The sequence below is a fragment of the Garra rufa genome, chromosome 1, assembly GCF_049309525.1.
Source record: "Garra rufa chromosome 1, GarRuf1.0, whole genome shotgun sequence".
Taxonomy (NCBI): Eukaryota; Metazoa; Chordata; class Actinopteri; order Cypriniformes; family Cyprinidae; genus Garra; species Garra rufa.
The window spans coordinates 44,471,543-44,492,269 of NC_133361.1; the positions used below are offsets into that span (position 1 = coordinate 44,471,543).

Below are 20,727 nucleotides of genomic sequence, written 5' to 3' on the forward strand. Positions count from 1 at the left end.
GGGAGCTATGACTTCCTGTTCCACAGGATTATAAATATGAGGAACACAATGGGAAAATTTCCCTAATCATTCATTACTAGGAGTAAAACCAAACAATAGCTTATAGTTCTGGGCCTTCTTTATCTTACCACTAAGAGTTCTCCTAAATAGCAGTAAACATTTTAGCTAAAAGTTTTCTCTTAAAACCTATTCACAAAGCTGCTAAGACAAACTTTTACTAAGCAATAGAGAGAAGTCTTAAGCTAAGAGTAAAGGCGGGATTGACCTTGTTGCTATGGATGATGTCAGCATGCTTACTAATTATGCACACAGTGATTGGCTGATAGGGGAGGAGTCTCTGTCAGAGATTTGTTCATAGAAATGTTGTAGAGCGTGATATTATGTTGGCATATTCAAATAAATTTTTTTTAAATGTTGCCACATTCAAATAAAGATTTTAAAATGCAGGCTAAGTGTCACTAATTAAACAAGTATATGTTCAGCTGATTGTCAGCCTTTTACATGTGTGCTTGTCATAAACAATTAGCTGATAATGCATATAAACAGCCTTTTTATTAACAGAATAGAAAAATCATTGCTGATAGTAAGATATGCCAATGTAGAAGAAAACCAAACTGGACGCAAGAACAGCTGTTACTTCCTGTCCAATTTGTTAATGAAAACAAGGATATAATCAAAGGAAAATCTGGTTGGGATAAACTCCAAAACCAACAAAGTTGTGTGGGAAAACGTGTGCAAATAAATGAGTGTTTCTAAAAAAGTTTAAGCTCTAAGGCAGATTGCCAGCAAGAGCCATTTTAGAATAGTTGGGATTTGGTCTAGAAGTCTATGACTTAGGAGTCCTCCTCACTACTCCTAATGTTTCACAGATTTAGGAGCTAGTTTTAGCGCTAAAATGCTTTGTGAAATACTCTTAGAGCAGAAATTTTGGAGTACTAAATTTAGGGTTGACACACCCATTATTTTTAAGATTTTCTCCTAAATCGGCAAGTTAGGAGCTACTTTTAGCCTTAAGATGTTTTGTGAATACAGGCCCTGGTTTCTTATTTTGATCGTTGGTGCGTTGCGTCTGCTGTAGATGATTTTGAAAAATTACGTGATCTCATCATCTTAGAACAATTTAAAAATATTGTGCCCGAATACATTGCTACATATATAAACGAGAAAAAGCCAAAAGATGCCGTGGAAGCTGCAGTTTTGGCAGATGACTATGTATTAACACATAAAAAGATGTACAGAGAAGATAGATCAGGGGCCGTGTGTATAAAACTTCTAAGAAATGCTCTTAAGAGTAGTCTTAAACTTTGACTTAAGTGTCAAAAAATTCTTAGTAAGAAGTAGGACTTTTTTAAGAGTAGGAGACTTTTATAAAGAATCTAAAAGCAACTTTCAGTAAAGTTTGAGACTGATTCTTAAGTTCTGACTTAAGTGTTGTAAATTAAGGACTACAATGATTGAAACACAAAATGGCCGCCCTTGACCTCTGAATCAGCCAATAGTGAGCCTGCTCATGTGAGTCAATTATTTGATGGAACTACAAAACAATCATTTAATTAAGACACTATTTAATATTTCAGTGTATTTAAACAAATGGTTTGCATTGTGGAAAATTATCACAAATTATTATTGATGTTTTGAAATCCATGTCTCCTCATTTACAGTTGGAGCAATGATGTGAACAGCTCCAAGAACTCAAAGAAAGCCCACAAACTTAAAAGTTTCTTGTTTTGCAGCATGGTTTGACGGTCAGTTGGAAAGTCAATAAACTGCCTTTAAGTTGTGGCCAAGAGAGAGAAAAAAGTGTTACTGATTTTGTAAGCATATTGCATATTTGCTTGGAGTCAATTGTTTTACTTTTATTTATTTTTTTGATAATAATGCAGTAAAATGTGTCATATTTTTTGGCATTGCTGTCCTACAAAGAAATTATGAACACATGCAAAAACAAGAGAGGACCAACACAAAATTAATAACTGATTATGTTGTATTCAATGTCAATGTTGACAGTATAGTGATTTTGTCACTAGATTTGTTGACGTCCTTCCCCCTTTTGAGACTTTGAGACTAAACCTTATTTAGATTACAACACTCTCCCACTGATATATTTATATTATATAGATCAGTGAACTCACCATTATGTCCTCATCCTCATCAGCTACATTGTGTGACTGTTTTAACTACTTTCAATTGATAGCAGTTAGCAACATTGATCAGTGTTTTTTTCATATTTTGATGGTTTAAGTGAAATGTGAGGTCATTAAAACCCTCCACACATCACTTTTGGTCACTGATGTGTTTGGTGAGGTTAGTGTCACAATATTTAAGACCCTTCTTACTGTGTCATCACCAGTGCTTTGCTGCATTTTTACAATCTTTCGAATTTTCCAGTGAAAATAAATAAACAAACAAACATATTATTGCAGCTAGAGCATTGATTTGTAGAGTGGATTAAGTTATTATGCTTATTACTTGGTCAATTACAAAAATAAATACATTAAAGAATGCTTGATGGTCACGATTGTATCATTTTATCAACTCCATATCATCATATAACTCCAATATGTCATATGTGTATTGTAAAGTGTGTGTTTCCTCCTTTTTGCTGCCATTGTGTTACTCCTAACTAGGTTAGGAGACCTCTCCAACTCTCTTAAATAATTTAGGAGCTGAGACCTAGTCTTAACACTTAAGAACTTTTATGAATCACTCTTTATCTTAAGTCCAGAAATAGGAGTAAAATTACGTCACTCTTAGAATTTTGAAACACTTAAGACTAAAATTTGACTCTGAGAAGCTTTATACATACGGCCCCAGGTCAACAAAGTGGCAGTTTTAATGAAAGCAGGGGGGGGGGGGGGGGGCAAGGAAATTTGAACAAACTTTTTCAAAAGCAGACTACATTGGTCGGGGGAAGGCTGACAGAGACTTGGTGCGCAATTACTGTTTTAATCTAGGACATCGGAAAAATAAGTGTCCTGTTCTAGCAGAAAAATGTAAGTCTGGAAAAAGGAGATCACAAACTAATGATGTTAAACCTGTATTAGTGACTAATGTTACTGAAATTTCCAATGCCCTTGATCATGGTACTCCCATCGAGGTTGAAGGTGAAGTGAGTGAGTCCAAAGTGGTAACCATGAGGAACTTTGTACCATTTATTACAGAAGGCTGTGTGTCTTTACCAAACTCTGAGAGTAAAATATCAGTTAAAATCTTGAGAGATACCGGCTCATCAGAAACCTTCATTCTTGAATCTGTTTTGCCTTTTTCTGAAGTGACAAGTGAAGGAAGGAAGGTTCTGATTAGAGGAATTGGATTAAATACTCTTTCTGTTCCCCTGCATAGGGTACATCTGACTTCTGATTAGATCTGTGGAGAAGTATCCATGGGAGTTCGTCCATCCTTGCCAGTTGATGGGGTTGATGTTCTCTTGGGCAATAACTTGGCTGGAGGTAGGGTATGGCGAGATGTGATTCCACCTCCTGAGGTAGTGATTATTCCAGTCACTGAGAACTCTGACATTCTGCATAAAAATTTTCCTGAAGTTTTTACAGCTTGTGCTGTGACACGTGCAAGAAGTCGGGAGATGTCATCTGAGGAAAAAGAGATGTCAAAATATGTTGTGCCTGGTTTGTCTACCTTTTCACCCGTTTCTTATAGGGAGTTGGTAGATGCGCAACAGAAAGACCCTGAGTTGCAGAAGTTGTTTGATACTGCTATTTCTTCTCAGGAGGTAAGAAGTGCTGTTAGTGGATGTTTCATCCAGGATGGGATGCTTCTAAGGAAGTATGTTCCCTGTAAGAAGGATTTGTTGGATGAGTGTATAATTCAAGTAGTGGTGCCGAAACAATTCCGAGACGTAGTACTGCACCAGGCACATGGTCAAATTGCTGGACATTTTGGAGTAAAGAAGACCTATGATCAAATTTTACGGCAATTTTATTGGCCCCGTTTGAAAAAGGATATTTCAGCTTTTATTAGAACGTGTCACATTTGCCAGGTAACTGGAAAGCCGAATCAGTCATTGAAACCAGTGCCTCTGAATCCAATAGCTGTTACAAGCAAACCGTTTGAACATCTGATAATTGATTGTGTGGGACCTTTGCCTCCATCTAAATCGGGGAGTGTATATTTGTTGACCATAATGTGCCAGGCAACTCGCTATCCAGCAGCCTATGCCATTCGCAAAATTACTACGAAAGCGGTTGTAAAAGCTTTAACTCAGTTTATATCTATTTTTGGGATACCTAAAATTATCCAGAGTGACAATGGTACTAACTTCTCATCACACATGTTTGCTGAGATTTTGAAGGTGCTTAAAGTGCAACATAATCAGTCGTCCGTTTACCATCCTCAAAGTCAGGGATTGCTTGAGCGCTTTCACCAGACTTTGAAGTCACTTTTGCGTGCTTACTGTGTGGAACTAAACCGTGACTGGGAGGAGAGTTTACCCTGGCTGTTACTTGCTGCTAGGGGAGTACAGCAAGAGAGTTTGGGGTTTAGCCCAAATGACTTAGTTTTCGGTCATCGTGTACGTGGACCTCTTTCTGTTTTGCGTGAGGGATTAGGGGAGGGAGATCCTCCGCGTAATTTGGTAGATTACGTGAATGGTTTTCGTAGACGTTTATTGTTGGCTGGACTGAGTGCACAGAAAAATCTCGCTGTTGCACAAGAGAAGATGAAGAAAAACTTTGATAAGCATGCTGAGAATCGTATCTTTACACCAGGTGATCAGGTGTTGATTTTGTTACCGTCCTCTGGATCTTCGTTCTGTGCTAAGTTTACTGGGCCCTATACCGTTCTTCGGAAGTTGCCTGATGAAAATTATCAAGTTGCGACCCCAGGTCGGCAAAAATCTAAGCAGTGTTTCCATGTGAATTTGCTTAAAGCTTATCATTCTTGAAATTCGGAAGGTCAGTCAGTTTTCCCGGTTGCTGCTGCTGCTTTTGAGTCTCATCAATTTTCTGTGGGGGGACGGGAGGATATGGTTGTTAATGAGGACATAGTTGTTCCTGAAGATTGTGTGTTGCTTCCTCGATTAAAGAATTCAGAGACTCTTCAGAAGTTGGATGCAAAACAAAGACTTTGTTAATGGAGTTTCTGGGCTTGTTTTCAGATGCACCCACACATACTCACCTGATGCAGCATGATGTTGACGTGGGAGATGCACAACCTATTCGTCAACGGTTTTATAGGGCACCAGTCAGTAAGAGGAAAGTGTTGGAATCTGAAATTCAATATATGCTTGAGAATGGAATCGCTGTGCCGTCGTGCTCAAGTTGGGCTTCACCTTGCTTGTTAGTAAGGAAATCGGATTCAACTTATAGATTTTTGCACTGACTATCGCAAGCTAAACGCCATCACTAAGCCCGATGCTTTTCCACTTCCTCGAGTGGAGGACTGTGTAGATCAGGTGGGTACGGCTAATTTTGTGACTAAGATAGACCTTCTTAAGGGATATTGGCAAGTGCCATTAACGCCTGGAGCAAGAGAAGTAACCTCATTCATCACATCATCTGGATTATACTCGTACTCCGTTATGTGTTTCGGTTTACGAAACGCTCCTGCCACCTTCCAGAGATTGATGAACCGAGTGGTATTTGGGCTGGAGGGGTGTGTAGTGTATTTGGATGACGTTATTGTTTTTAGTGAAACCTGGGAACAACATTTAGTTCGTCTACGAGCTCTATTAACTCGCTTGGCAGAGGCCTGTCTTACTGTTAACTTGGCAAAGTGCGAGTTTGCTAAGGCTACCGTAAGCTATTTGGGAAAAGTGGTTGGCCAAGGTAAAGTGCGTCCAGTTCAGGCCAAAGTATTAGCCATTCAGCAGTTTCCTTCCCCATCTACCAAGAAAGAACTTATGCGCTTTCTGGGGATGGTTGGTTATTATCGGGGTTTCTGCTCTAATTTCTCGACTGTGGTTTCCCCGTTGACCGATTTGCTTAAGAGCTCAGTAAAATTTTATTGGAGTGAAAATTGTCAGAGAGCCTTTGAAAATGTTAAACTGTTGTTGATGACTGCTCCTGTTCTAGCTGCACCGAGACTGGATATGCCATTTAAATTACAAGTGGATGCTAGCCAGGTCGGTGCTGGAGCTGTTTTGTTACAGACAGGGGAGGATGGACTGGACTACCCAGTAAGTTTCTTTTCTCGTAAGTTCAATACTTACCAGAGAAATTATTTGGTAATTGAGAAAGAGGCTCTATCTTTAATTTGGGCACTTCAGTTTTTTGATGTGTATGTGGGGGGAGGAATGAACGTAGAGGTGTATTCTGATCACAATCCTCTAACTTTTTTGCATTCTTTACAGTCACCAAGTCAGCGCTTAATGCGTTGGATTCTCTTTCTACAGCCTTATAATTTGATTATTAAACACATTAAAGGGTCAGACAACGTAGTGGCAGATGCGTTGTCTCGTGTTCCTGATCTGACCAACTAAGTACAACGGTTGTACAGTTGTTTTCTATTTTCTGTTCTTTTTTGTCACCTTAATTTACTTTCAGGATCCAGATTGCTGGTGGCAAGGTGGGCAGAATGGAGAGAATTGTGAACATCATGTGGTACTCTAGTCAGATGTTGTGTAATGACGTGTATAGATGTATGATTTCTAATGTAGTGTTGGTGGAGGTATTTTTTTTGTGCTTTGTTTTTGATCCGGTTTGGAACGGATCTCTTTCAAAGGGGGGTGTGTGACGGTTCCAGTGAATAACTGGTGATTTCGGAGTTGCAGGTGATTGGCTGACGGGAGCGGGTACACACCTGAATCCAATCAGAGCACTTTGAAAAGACTGGGACGGAGATGGCGAAGAGAGAGCGTTAGCTGAGCTTTGGTCGTCGTTGGCTGCTCTGGAGTACTCGAGGCTACCGGAGAACGACCGAGATGTGAGGAATTTGGGAGATCACCGCCGCCGTTGGGCCAGCTTCCTCTGCCGGGGCTGTCGCTTCTGGTGATTTTACAGACCGTGTTTGGTTGGACTGTTGTCATAATTGTTACACGTTTACCAGCCGATAGGCTGATTACTATTCATACTCACTTTTTATATTGATATACTTTATATCAGAATAAATTCAAGTAATAACTGGCTGTGGTGTGTGGTGACTCCCTTATTTTGTTGCGATTTGGAAAAGAGATTGTAACAAAAGATTTAGGAGCTAGTATTAGCGCTAAAATGCTTTGTAAAATACATTTCTTTATCAGTGGGCAAACGTACAAAATCAGCAGGGGATCAAATATTTTTTTCTCTCACTCTATATATACATATATTTCATGTGGAGCAACTCCCCTCCAACAAATAATATTCATAAAATAAGCAATTAAATGTAATGTGTTAATGTATGTGCATTACTATTTTTTACTTGAAGAACATGCCACATGATTCACTAAACTAAAACCTTTCGGAAAAATAGCATAAAGGTTTTCAAAACCACATGAAACTAACAAAATCATAAATAGAACAGAAAATCACAGGTTTTAAACTAGACCAATGACCTTTATCTTTTTAGAAAACAAGTGTGATTTCATTTAGACCAGAGAAGTCAGATGTTACACAGGAAGTTCCTGAAATAGGACACCAGATATTTGAAAGTCAAATATGACACCACAGCAACACAAAGTGAAAGTAATCATTTATTAAATATATATTGAGTGGATAAATGAACCTCAATCAAATATATCATTCTCAGGCTGTCACAAATATACTGTTCCTAAGATTCTTTACCAAAAAAAACTCAGACCAACGATTCAGACACCCTGTTTGTCTCATGACGTATTGCTCATTTAAATAGTATTAAAGGGAACAGAAACATGCAGAGGCTGAAGGGCTCTGCCTACAGAGTAATAACAAGCCCTTGCAGGGCTGACACAGAATCCTGCATGAGTGCTGAACGGCAAACTAAAAATAAATAGGCTAATGTAATATTTATATCCACAGTAGTGGTTAGTGCCCGAATTTGATCTCTGAAGAGACACTGGCTGGCTGTTCCATGGAAAACCAGTTTGTTCGGCTTATCTCTTCCAGTTAAATATTCCATGTGGCATGATAGCTTGCTTGCAGGTCAGTCCTCTGAACCTGGACAGCCTGTGAAGACATGACACTTAATGCACATTAATTTTTAAGTTTTTCTTTGCGTGTGAATCATAACTTAAAAAAAAATACTACTACTTACCTATGCATGAAAGTCATTTTTTTATAAGCTGACCACTGTAGCATCTTTTTATGTCTGCAGAGATCATATGTAGTTCCCTTTGATAGCGGTTCTCCAGTAAACAAATGAATCAGCCAAATGACATCTTCCCCAGAAAAGCTTCGACTGGACGTGCCAATCATGGTTTGTTTATTCCAGATATCCATCAAAAACATCCAGCTCAGTGTCTGTGTCATAGGGAATAGAAGCTGGGTCAGAAAGCACACCCAAATCCACCAGTGCCTGGTCCATGTCCTCCGGCAAGAATACTATCCCTACATTAAGGACTATGTATTCCATTAAAAATGCATAGTAGAGAATTAAAACATTGACAAAAAACAGGCCGAGATAAAACATATAGGGAAGCTCGTTGATTAGCGATTCCACTGAATCTAACCGAGAGTAAATTGAGTGTGTCATAGACTCCAAAACATATGTTGCAGTCTCATTGAGCAGACCGAACGAATTAAAAGCATTTAATCACACTTTATATCAAACAGGTCAGTTTAAAAGTGTGAATCCATCCATTTCAGTCAAACAGGCAGTGATGCAACTCCGTTTCAGCAGTATTTCCCCTGCAATCCGTTCCACTACACAGCAAAGAAGTAAGTGAAGAAAAGCATGTTTGAATGTTCCAAAGCCACCGGCTGCTCATTAACATTAGGGTTATCCCGGTTCTCTCTTAAAATGCTGGTAGTGTAGAAAACGCATATATAAAAATCATCTAAACGCTCGGCGGAGCTTTATAACGCGTGAAAAACAAAAACAAACGGCGCGTTCTCATGACTTCACCAAAACCGTTGCATTCGCACGGAACTCTGGGAAATCGAGTCCGTAATGGACTGGTGAACCATTCGAACTCACTATAGGAACTTCCAGAATAAACTACAAATCCCACAGTGGCTCAAAACTGAGGTTTGGGCTGTCATGAGCGATAGGACGACAGGTATGTTTTCATGTGAGGATTCTGGGCCTTCACTGCGGCGGATATGGATTCATTCGCCTAGCAAATTGTGTTAAAACATACATATTGCGACATAGAACACCTGCAAGATGTTCGGCCGTTCAAGGAGCTGGGTCGGAGGGCAGGGGAAGTCCAAAAACATTCATTCTTTGGACCATTTGAAGTAAGCCTTTACAACGTTAGACCTTTTGCAGCTAATACGCTAGCGAGCTCAGCTCGGGCAGTTCAAGATTTTTAAATTCAGTCTGTGTTTGTCATTAATGTGGAAAGTCACTAATAGGCAGTTTAGAAATGTAAACATTTATATTACTCACGGCGGGATTTATTTGCGATTTAAAACCGAGAACATAAGAGCGGAGCTGTATGTGAAGGATTAGGCTGGGTGTCAAAACTTAGTAAGCTGCCTACCCAGACAGCATTTTTGTGACATTCAGACATATGATGTACAAAATTGACGCCTAGGTAGGAAGCTCGCTATGTTTTGAGCCATTACCATAACGTTACCATACGGTTGTAAGAAATGCTCGGTTAGTATCTTAAAATCAGCAAAAGTATCTGTCTTATTAAATGTATTACATTCTTTATTTTTAATATGCAGAAAGCAGTTATGGTCTGTCTTATTAAATATGTCACTTAATTAGTTTTTAATATGCAGAAAGCATCTTTATGATCTCAAATAAATATAAATATATACGTTGTGCTCATAACGTAAAATGTATTGCATATTTATTTAGGTACATGTACCATGTACTAACAAAGAACACAACAGTGACTGATCACAACAGAAATCTGCTGGTGGAAACGATCCGCTCCATTACTGAGATTCTCATCTGGGGTGATCAGAATGACAGTTCCGTCTTTGAGTGAGTTTCACCTTCTATTTAGACAGTTTCCACATCTTAGATGTGCAATGAAGTGGCCAAACCATGTTTTTAATGTCTGAAAACATCATTCTGTCTTTGTAGCTTCTTTTTGGAGAAGAACATGTTTGCATTCTTCCTCAACATACTACGGCAGAAATCCGGACGGTATGTGTGTGTCCAGCTTCTGCAAACGCTCAACATCCTTTTCGAGAACATCAGTCATGAGACTTCTCTCTGTGAGTAAATCCCTGGACAGAGTTCAAGTGTTATGTTTTATTATATATTTATGTCCTTAACATATAATATGTTGTTTCTTTCCTTTTCTAGATTACTTGCTGTCCAATAATCATGTTAATTCCATCATCGTGCATAAATTTGACTTCTCTGATGAGGAAATTATGGCCTACTATATCTCCTTTTTGAAAACTTTGTCACTGAAGCTCAACAACCACACAGTGCACTTCTTCTACAACGAGGTAAGGTGCTTTTGCTGGGGCAACTGTCATTTTTCAAATGACAGGTTATAGACTGAAAGCAGAAGGGGGCTTTTATTTGTGGGCTTGCATGCATTCGGCATGTAACAGATCATAGTGCACTTCCAGGAAGAGCTAACAGCTCACTGTGACTTTGTAAAACTGTGTTTCCTGTGTGTTGATGCAACTCGAACAGTTTTCTTTCATTTTAGACAAGTGTAGCCCAGCTGTAAGTTTACAACTGTTTTATGTGGATTGGAAGGTGATGGAAATTTTTGGGGGCTCCTTTGTATAGGGGGAAGTTATTGGTGTACTGTAAATGGTTGTGCTTAACCGTCATGTGTTCTTTATTCTGTGGCACCTTTGATGATTTTAATCATTGGTGTCAGGAATAGAGAGAGCCTGCATGGCAGGATTTGCTCTATGAGAGATCTGATGCTCCACTGATTGACGTTGTTTTAATGTAAAATGGAAACCAGTGCATATTAAGACAAGAATTATACTTAAAACTAATGTTTAATCTGTTAAAGACATATGTGACCCTGGACCACAAAACCAGTCATAAGTGTCAATTTTTCAAAATTAAGATTTGTACATTATCTGAAAGGTGAATAAATAAGCTTTCCATTGATGTATGGTTTGTTAGGATAGGACGGTATTTGGAATCTGAGGGTGCAAAAAATTAAAATACTGAGAAAAAGTTGTCCAAATGAAGTTCTTCGCAAAGCATATTACTAATCAAAAATTAAGTTGTGATATATTTACAGTAGGAAATTGACAAAATATCTTCATGGAAAATTATTCATGACCCATACAATGTATTTTTGGCTATTGCTACAAATATGTTTTGTGAGTGACAACAGCATTGCTTGAGGAGTCACGCGAGTCTCTGTTAATTCATTTTGGTAGTTATAGTGTTAACCATAGCAACTTTTTGGCATCTTGTGATAAACAAAAAACACTGTAGGCGTTTAACTAATATTGTGAACCAAGCTAATATTAGCAAATGTAGACATATAATTAGTAAATGAATGATCTAAATCTTCACAGAGCATAAATTAATTTTACATCACTAAATGACAGGTTGAAATGCATAAAAAGTCTGACATCATTGTTAAAATACACTGCAGTAAAGATTGGTATCAGTAAGACTTGTAATTTTTTTTTTTTTTAAGAATTCTGTTATGCTCATCAAGGCTGCCTTTATTTGATCAAAATACAGAAATGTTATTACAATATAAAATAATAAAACTTTCCTTTTTTAATATACTTTAAAATGTAATTTATTCCTGTGATGCTGATTTATATTATATTTGCAGTTGTGCTGCAAAATATGTTTTTGGAACCTGTGATACTTTTTTTTAGGATTCTTTGCAACAGTGCAATGTTTTTGCTGTCACTTTTATTCATCAGTTTAACACATCCTTGCTGAATAAAAGTATTAATTTCTTTCAAAAAATGAAATAATAAAAATTTACAGACCCCAAACTTTTGAACAGTAGTGTATATTGCTAGAAAAATATATTTTAAATAAATGCTGTTTATTTTAACATTTTATTTATTAAAAAATCCAAAAAGAAGTCACAGGTTCCAGAAAAGAAATATTAAGCAGCATTAATCTCATCTGCATATTAGAATGATTTCTGAAGGATCATGTGACACTGAATAATGGAGTAATGATCTTGAAAATTCAGCTTTGATCACAGGAATAAATTAGATTTTAATGTATATTAACATAGAAAAATTTAATTTTACATTGTAATAATGTTTCACAATATTACATTTGTTCTATATTTATCAAATAAATGCAGCCTTGATGAGTATAAGAAACGTCTTTAAAAAGCTTCTTATAGATCTCAAGCTTTCGAACAGCAGTGTAGCTACACATTATGTAACACTTAAGTTAAAAGCAGTAAACATTATACAATAATATTTAAATATTATACAAATATTTCCAACTCCAAATTCTTATTCAATGAGATACATCGTAAATTGGTTTTCAAGGACAAATAATAATAATAATAATAATAATACCGCTTTATGGGTAGTTTATATTTTGTCTATATTTTCAGATTACTCCATATTTCTTCTTCATTCTTCTGTTTAAATAACACAAGGAGCCCATAGTTATGAAATAGTTAAATAACACTCATGTTTTTAAATATGTTTATCACAGTTTAGTAACAAAATATATAATATATGTGGTTAATTTTTTAAATAAATTAAATCTTTTGTTAATTAAGAATGCATTAACTTGATCAAAAGTGACAGTGAAGACTTTACCATTACAGCTTTCTATTCATCAAAGAATCCTGAGGGAAATAAGATCATCGTTTCCACAAAAATATTTCTTGATGATAGTAAGAAATGTTCATTGAGCAGCAAATCAACATATGAGAATGATTTCTGAAGGATCATGTGATACTGAAGACTAGAGTAATGATGTTAAAAATGTAGCTTTGCAGCTGTCACAGGAATGAATTACATTTTAAAATATATTACAATAATATTTCACAATATTACTGTTTTACTGTCTTTTTGATCAAATACAGCCTCAAATACAGTCTTGGTGAGCAAAAGAGACTTTTTTTTTAAATATTAAAAAAAAAAAACCTTACCTACTCCAAACTTTTGAACAGTACTATACTGTAAAATGTAAATGCATAAAACTTTCAGCACAGAAATGAAGAGGAGAGGTCGGGCAACCTTATTGAGGTGCGAATGTGTATGACTTATATATCACAAGAATTTTAATTAGACACATTTTAAAACCAATTTAATACATTGATATTATCTTTTCAGTGTCAGTGACGTTATGTGCCTATTTCTTCTGCTCTCTAGACATCCTGGGTTCACATAAGCGAATAAAAGTAGAGGTTTTGTTTAACGTCACCAGTTGCAGCTCTCCTCTCTCTGAGCTAATCCTCCTCGCTGACGGCCTCACTCTGTGTCTCCCATGCTTCTAGCACACTAATGATTTTGCCCTGTACACGGAGGCCATTAAGTTTTTCAACCACCCAGAGAGCATGGTCAGGATCGCGGTCAGGACTATCACACTCAATGTGTACAAAGGTGAGTAGAGCCCTGACTCAGCTGCTGCTGCTGTTGCCGCCTGATCCTCCTCTCTTCTGTCAATCACTCTGTCATGCCTCTGATGCATGGGCATGCTGATGCTGCTCTCTGCCATGCGTGAGTAACACACATTTACATTTAGAGATCGCTGCTGACTCTACACACATGCACACTGGGGTTTTACTTAGGTATGGTCACGTGCTGAAGACAAAAGGGCTTTCTCTGGTCTGTTTCTCTGGCTTGAGCTTGTATAGAAATCTTTCTTCTCTTCTTGAATAACTGACTTAACATTTTCTTACTATCTGCTTGGCACTCGCCCCTTGAACTGTGGTTCGTCTCACAGCTAATCAATGGATCCCTATGGAGGTTGTTGTAGTTTAGGTCAAACTGCCATCGGTGCATGTTACTGACGTTAAAGCAACACTAAGTAACTTTTCCCTCAACGCTCCCTCTACAGGTTGGAAGCGGAATTGTCAACACCAAAGAGTTGTTTTTACCTTAAAATAATGTTTCCGAACTCGTGTCAGTGGTTCATCAACTCATAACAGGGTGAAACGGCACTTTCGTATTCGCTTTGCGACCCTCGATCGGCCATAACAGCACTATGTAAGTTTGGGTCGTCGGGTCGCGGTTTTGTAGTTCAAATGAGACTACAAATGCGACTTGCTTTACGGCAGGCTTCACAAAAGGTTTTCATACTTTTATAAAGTCATACAACATACTCTACCTTGTCACTGGACATGGTTATTTCCAAAGCCGGTCCTGATAGCCTCCAAACAAATAACGTGCATGTGACGCGACGGTAGGCTAAATTATTTACGACAGCGGTAATGGACAATTCCGCTTCCAACCTGTAGAGGGAGCGTTGAGGGAAAAGTTACTTAGTGTTGCTTTAATGTGCAGTGGTCGTGAATAATATTTGGAGATGTAAACAACACTTAAAAGTGTAAAAATGTTATTGCATTGAATAAACAAACTTTTGCAAGTCTTTATTAAAAATAAAAGCTAGTTGGTGTGATATTTTATAGGGAGGGATGTACTACATGGATATTGTCTAAATATAAAAATATAATCTTGTTTTTAAGCTGATAACCAATATATTGGCTATTATTAGATATCCATCTTCATTTTATCAGACTGATTACAAAAACACACTTGAAAGTTCATATCTCTTGTGTGATTCAAATGACACCAAAAACCATGTGCAGTGAATTTGACATTATTGAGTATATTATAAAAAAACACACCAAGAGAGTGCACACACTCATTGCATAATGTATATTAGACTACTGTGTCGCATTTAGAGTTCACACTTTCACTAAGTGATTTAGTCTATTAAAATAGATTCAGAATTCCCCCCAAAATTCAAGATAATTGGGCAAATGTGACTCTGTATGACTTATGTCTTTGAAGTTTATATCATCTGATATAATTAATATTACATGAAGAGTGATGTTTTTTCCAAATATATGTAGAAGTGCATGTGATATTGATCTAATGAACAATTCAGTAAACAAAAGGTTAATATTAAGTGACTTACGTTTTAGACACAACAGTTCTTGTTTTTGCTGTATTTTGACAACGAAAATAGTTTTAACCAATTCCACAGCAGAACTGTTCTGTGTCTCCGAAACACACAACTGTGTTTCGTCACTGAATCAATCAGCCATTTAAATAAATCGGTTGAACAAATGACTCAATGACTCACTTTGCAGTGATTTGCCACCACCTACTGGCAATTTTAGGTTATTTTTAAAGTATATTTTCCATTTTTCCACCCAAATTATTTCAAATATCAATATTCAACATTTTTTTTAAATATCAAAACATTTTATGCACATGTAATTGCAGTTTAACAGCCTGTGTGAATACATCTAAATGCCACTTCACATGCAGATTCTGTGCAACATCTGCATTGCAAACACAAACTTTGTTGATACTGATTTCATTTGATTGGTAACAGCACTATAGTGTCTTAATATTTCAATTTATTGATTCAATTTAAGAATTTTACACAAAAGATGATGCATACTTTTAATTAGGTTAGAAAAACAGGCCTTATAAAGTCTAAATGCCCATAAAATGTAAAAATCTAATTAAACATATTGGAAAAGTTAATTTCTGTTACTGCTGCAAACAAACCACTGCACTGAATATTAGGAATATCAGTTTTGGGAGTCATCAAACCTGCCAAGCTCAGCAAAATATCTAATTATAGTTGTCGACAAAATTTTGGCTTTATCGCACAGCCCAATAGAAAGTTACATAAATTCACAGAAACACAATTAAATGGTGTTTAGTTATTGCCCGTTTAATTTTTTTTACGTTAAAAGGAAAATATAACTTCTACAATAAAGATAAATAAATAATAATATTTAAGATTAAAAAATAGAAAAGAGAACAATAAATAAAAAATGTCTCTGTTCCATTAATAACGACAAATAAATAAATCTTAAAGTAACATCCAAACAGTTTACTTTAATTTATATATTATATATATTTTTAACAGTCTTTAGGCCAAAAAGAAATAACATGGTTCATCCATGATCACGTCTGTAATTTATTTTATTAAAGGGATAGTTCACCCAAAAATGAAAATTCTGTCATTAATTACTCACCCTCATGTCGTTTAAAACCCAGAAGACCTTTGTTCGTCTTCAAAAGGCAAATTAAGATATTTTTGATAAAATCCGAAAGCTTTCTTACACTACATAGAGAGCAACACAACTATTAGTACTGAACGTTGTAGTTGCATTGCTGTTTATACAGTGTCAGAAAGTTTTCGGATTTCATCAAAAATATCTTAATTTTCTCGTGTTCTGAAGATGAATGAAAATCTTATGGATTTGGAGCGACATGAGGGCAAGTAATTTAATGACAATTTTAATTTGGTTGAACTATCCCTTTAAACATTAGCCTCAATTTATTTATTGGATCAATACCCATAACATCAACAACTCCCATGTGTCTGCCGATACCTTTGTGACTAAGATTTTATGTAATGCAATAACATTCATACATTTTTAAGTGTTGCTTAAATGTTCAAGTACTATGTGTGGCTTTCTCGTTATGGCAGATCACATGCCTAATTACTATATTCACTGCAAAAATGCAGTTACAATCCTTGATTATCAGAATAAGCAGTTGGGTGGTATGCTTTGCTTTTTAGCATGTCCTGGCAGCTTCTTGGATCTGGTCGATATGTTTGGTGTTTTTAGGCTGTTCTTGGTTCCAGATGCTCTCTTGTGCAGGTTTAGCACCAGCCACTAGGTGGTGTGATGGTTTCATTTTTTGGCTTCTAAGGCCCAGAGCTCCACTAGCCCAGTCCCTTCATCCTGTTTAACCCTTTGTCTGTTCTTCCCCTCTCCCTCTATGGTGACTCCTGTGTGCCTTATTCCAGTGTCATGTAAGTTGGTCAAATTCAGAACTTTCTTGTGCCACTTGTATTGCATGTTCTCTTGAAATTACTATTTTTTTAAACAGTTGCTTCTTTTGTCTGTGTATACACAGGTTTACAATTTACATACTGATAATAGTTTTTTGCACTGTCACACATTAGTATTGTTTGGCTTCAATGGTGTTTTTGGCAGTATCAGTTGGATGTGTTTTATTTGAATTTCTATTTTTAAAAAGATGACGGAGGTTCATTGAGCGGCTAATCATAATGACATCCATAATCCTACATACAGATCACAAATCATTCCTTACCTGACAAAGACAAACATAAACAGGCCCTTTTTTATTCATATTTAGTGGTGCATGTGAAGCTCTTTTGACCACTTTTAGTTACTATTTATTGCACAGTTAGCTTGTAAAAGCTTAGATACATTTCACAACATCTAATAATCTCAGCATGCTTCGTACAGAACATGTTTATTGCTTAGGATCAAATGCGACTCTGCTTAGGGAATGTCATTTAATATAACCCTCCAACATCTGATCAGTCACATTGCACATTGCTCTGTAATTAACCTCTGTTGCTTTTTAAAGACCACTTACCGTCAGTATGTCTGGCGCTGTTATAATAATAATTAGTTATAATAAACCTACCAGTTTCTTTCTCACATCACTGTGGCTGCTTCCTGTCTCTCTGTCTGTTTGTGAGTAACCGTGTTTACTTTTGGTTCTGCCCTGCAGTGGACAACCAGCACATGCTACACTACATCCGGGACAAAACGGCCGTGCCGTACTTCTCCAATTTGGTCTGGTTCATAGGCAGCCATGTCATCGAGCTGGACAAGTGTGTGCAGACTGATGAGGAGTAAGGTTTTTGTAACACCTTTATGTGCAGTTCACCTCCACACCACTAGGTGTCACTGCAGACCACAGTTGATCACTGTGAAATTTTACCTGAAATCAAGTCTGCTCATCAATGTGTATGATTTAATTATTTTGCACTTTTTCCCATCTCCACCCATTCTCATCAGACATAAAAACAGAGGAAAACTCAGTGACCTGGTAGCTGAGCACCTGGACCATATTCACTATTTGAACGACATCCTCATCATCAACTGTGAGTTTCTCAATGACGTGCTGACCGACCACCTGCTCAACCGGCTCTTCCTTCCACTATACGTGTTCTCTCTGGTTAGTCAAGAGCAGGTGAGGACACAGCTACACATGTCAGGAAAAACAGCAAGCATACGTCTGGTAGGGAATGTCTCTACATTCCCTACCAGACTACAACTACATAACCACTGGAAGTGAGATAATAAAATCTTTACACTATAGGCCTGTTTACACCTGGTGACTTCGTGCTTTTCTCTGAACGGATAGCTATCTGATTGTGAAAGACCAGGTGTAAATGACCTCCGAAATGCTTTCAAGACAGATTTAAATCAGCAATTCAGGAGGTGGTCTGGGACGCATTCCAGACGAAACTGGACAAGAGTAAATGTGTCTGGTTGCTGAAAGCACATATGTAAATTTGACTCCTTTCAAAGTATTGAAAGTATAAACGTGTGCAAGTGTTTCATAGGCTATATGACATGTTATAGTTAGATACGACAGCGATAATGCAACACGCATTGCCTTAGAGCTGAGTATCTCTTCAGCAAACCCACATGCAAACTGCCATACATGAAACTAAAAGTAAGTCGCAGATGCTTAACACACAATTATCTTCAATAAAAATAGTAAAACTAAATTATCTTTACAGTGGTGATGCCACTTTCTCTCTCCTATTCCGCTCTTTGCTATTAAAATTAGCTTATTATGAGTAAAACGCTGTACATATCTGTCGCTTTCATTGACATGATCTCATTTAAATTTGCATATAGCGTGGAAAATATGTCCGATTTATATCCAGAGACATATTTGTGTAGGAACCATTTTAAAGGGGTCATTGGATGCCCATTTTCCACAAATTCATATAATTCTTTAGGGTCTTAATGAAAAGTCTATAATATACTTTGGTTAAAAATTCTCAATAGTAGTGTAAAAAACACCCTTTTACCTTGTTTAAATCAGCGCTGCAAAGGTCAACTCATTTTATTGCATGGTCCCTTTAAATGCAAATGAGCTCTGCTCGCCCTGCCCCTCTCTGGTGTGGGATTATGAGCCGTAATGTTTACTTTAGCCGCATTTAGCCATGTTTAGTGGCGAAACTCGCCAACAAACATATTATTAAGAAAGACGCATAAAAAACCCTTATACTCACTTCTGATGTGTGTAACAGGGTTGGGGCCATTCATGAATTGAATTGAGAATGAATGGTAAATTCCAGTTCACTTCCTGGAATTGGAATTGGAATTGCATGCAGCTGACAGGAAATGGAATTGGAATTGAATTGGAATGTCAGGAAACAGAATTGAAATCAAATAAATTCCACTAATTTCCACTTGAGTTGCTAAATAAAATAATTTGACTTGATTTGCTTAATAGTTTATAGTACATTAAATATTGTAAATCACATAAACAACAAACATATAAAAGAAATACAAAGTACTGTATGTTTAGTATGTTAAGCATGATTATTTCACATGCCAAATTTCAGGAAATTATGATAATTCGATGCAAGTGAATGAAATACATGAATGAACATGATTCATTTTTTTGTGAGTTGAGACATATTATGTGGTAATCATATATTGAATGTATAGTACATCCAGAAACTTATCACCACTGTCATTCAATTATTAATTCATAATGTACAGTTCTAATTTTTATTTACTTGCATTTGATCGACTCTATTTCATACAATACTTGGTATTTGTAAAGCATCATAAATAAAGTTCAAATGTATGTCTCTAAATGCAATCACAAATAAATGCTCAGAAACAGCAATAAACGGAATTCAGTATAATTTCCCTGAATTGAATTCCACTTCCTGTAATTCCAATTCAATTCCAACTCTGTTTCCTGTAATTGTTGTTGAATTCCAATTCCAATTCCATTTCCTTCTTTGAATTGGAATTGTTGAGTTCATTCCTGAATTGACCCCAACCCTGGTGTGTAAAGCTGCATTAGGAACAATTCATAGAACATAGACGCATATGTAGATCAGGATTGGCGCTTTCCTTTTAAAAACGAAGGTAACGTTATCCTCTGCGTATATCCTCTTTAATATTAAAATTAGCACAGTATTAGCTTATGATGAGTAAAACAAAGTGCATATCTGTCGCTTTCGTTGACATTATCTCAGATAAATTTGCGTATAGTGTGGGAATTATGATTTATATCCAGAGACACATTTATGTGGCTAGGTGTATAAGGAACCATTTTAACAAAACAGAGAAGGGATATAACAGTATTATCAGTATCGTGGTATCGCGATAGAAAAACTGTCTTGATATCATTGTGGTCACTAGGGTTGTGCCGATTCTATAGAATCTATCTGTATATAGTACTAAGCATAAACTCACTAACATCTGTGAAGCTAAACATACGCACGTGAATTACACGCACATCACTTCTCCACATTCTGTATGAACTGAACTACAACATGGACTGATGATAACAATCAGATATGCATTGGTAACATTATCGCAATATGACGGGTAAAGAAAAAAAACTTAAATTCATGGATGCACATTAACCACTTATTGAAGATAGTGGGTAGCAGAGAATGAAACTGAAAGTAAACTGGAACCACGTCAATTAACAAGACTAGCCTACCCTTACAAAACGAATAAGGAATTTAGTACATAGATAATTAAATAAATTATTAAATTCA

At 36.7% G+C, this 20,727-nt stretch overlaps 2 protein-coding genes across 5 annotated transcripts in view; one reads left to right on the forward strand and one right to left on the reverse strand.

Annotated features, from left to right (window-relative positions):
- Positions 1–7,611: 7,611 nt before the first annotated feature.
- Positions 7,612–8,967, reverse strand: dexi (Dexi homolog (mouse)). Its single transcript, XM_073833222.1, has 2 exons — positions 8,164–8,967; positions 7,612–8,075 (listed from the first exon to the last, which is right to left on the reverse strand). The coding sequence occupies exon 1, from the start codon at positions 8,599–8,601 to the stop codon at positions 8,332–8,334; it is 270 nt and encodes an 89-aa protein (XP_073689323.1). The 5' UTR covers positions 8,602–8,967; the 3' UTR covers positions 7,612–8,075; positions 8,164–8,331.
- Positions 8,968–9,127: 160 nt separating this feature from the next.
- The window catches only part of clec16a (C-type lectin domain containing 16A), a 65,509-nt gene continuing 53,909 nt past the window's right edge, over positions 9,128–20,727 (forward strand). For 3 of the 4 annotated variants that reach the window (XM_073841235.1, XM_073841252.1, XM_073841262.1), the window contains exons 1-7: positions 9,128–9,308; positions 9,880–10,008; positions 10,111–10,244; positions 10,336–10,484; positions 13,448–13,553; positions 17,691–17,814; positions 17,981–18,155. In XM_073841235.1, the coding sequence (XP_073697336.1) occupies positions 9,235–9,308; positions 9,880–10,008; positions 10,111–10,244; positions 10,336–10,484; positions 13,448–13,553; positions 17,691–17,814; positions 17,981–18,155 (891 nt within the window). In that variant the 5' untranslated portion in view covers positions 9,128–9,234. The remainder of the gene's footprint in view (positions 9,309–9,879; positions 10,009–10,110; positions 10,245–10,335; positions 10,485–13,447; positions 13,554–17,690; positions 17,815–17,980; positions 18,156–20,727) is intronic. The other variant, XM_073841244.1, reaches the window with a different exon arrangement.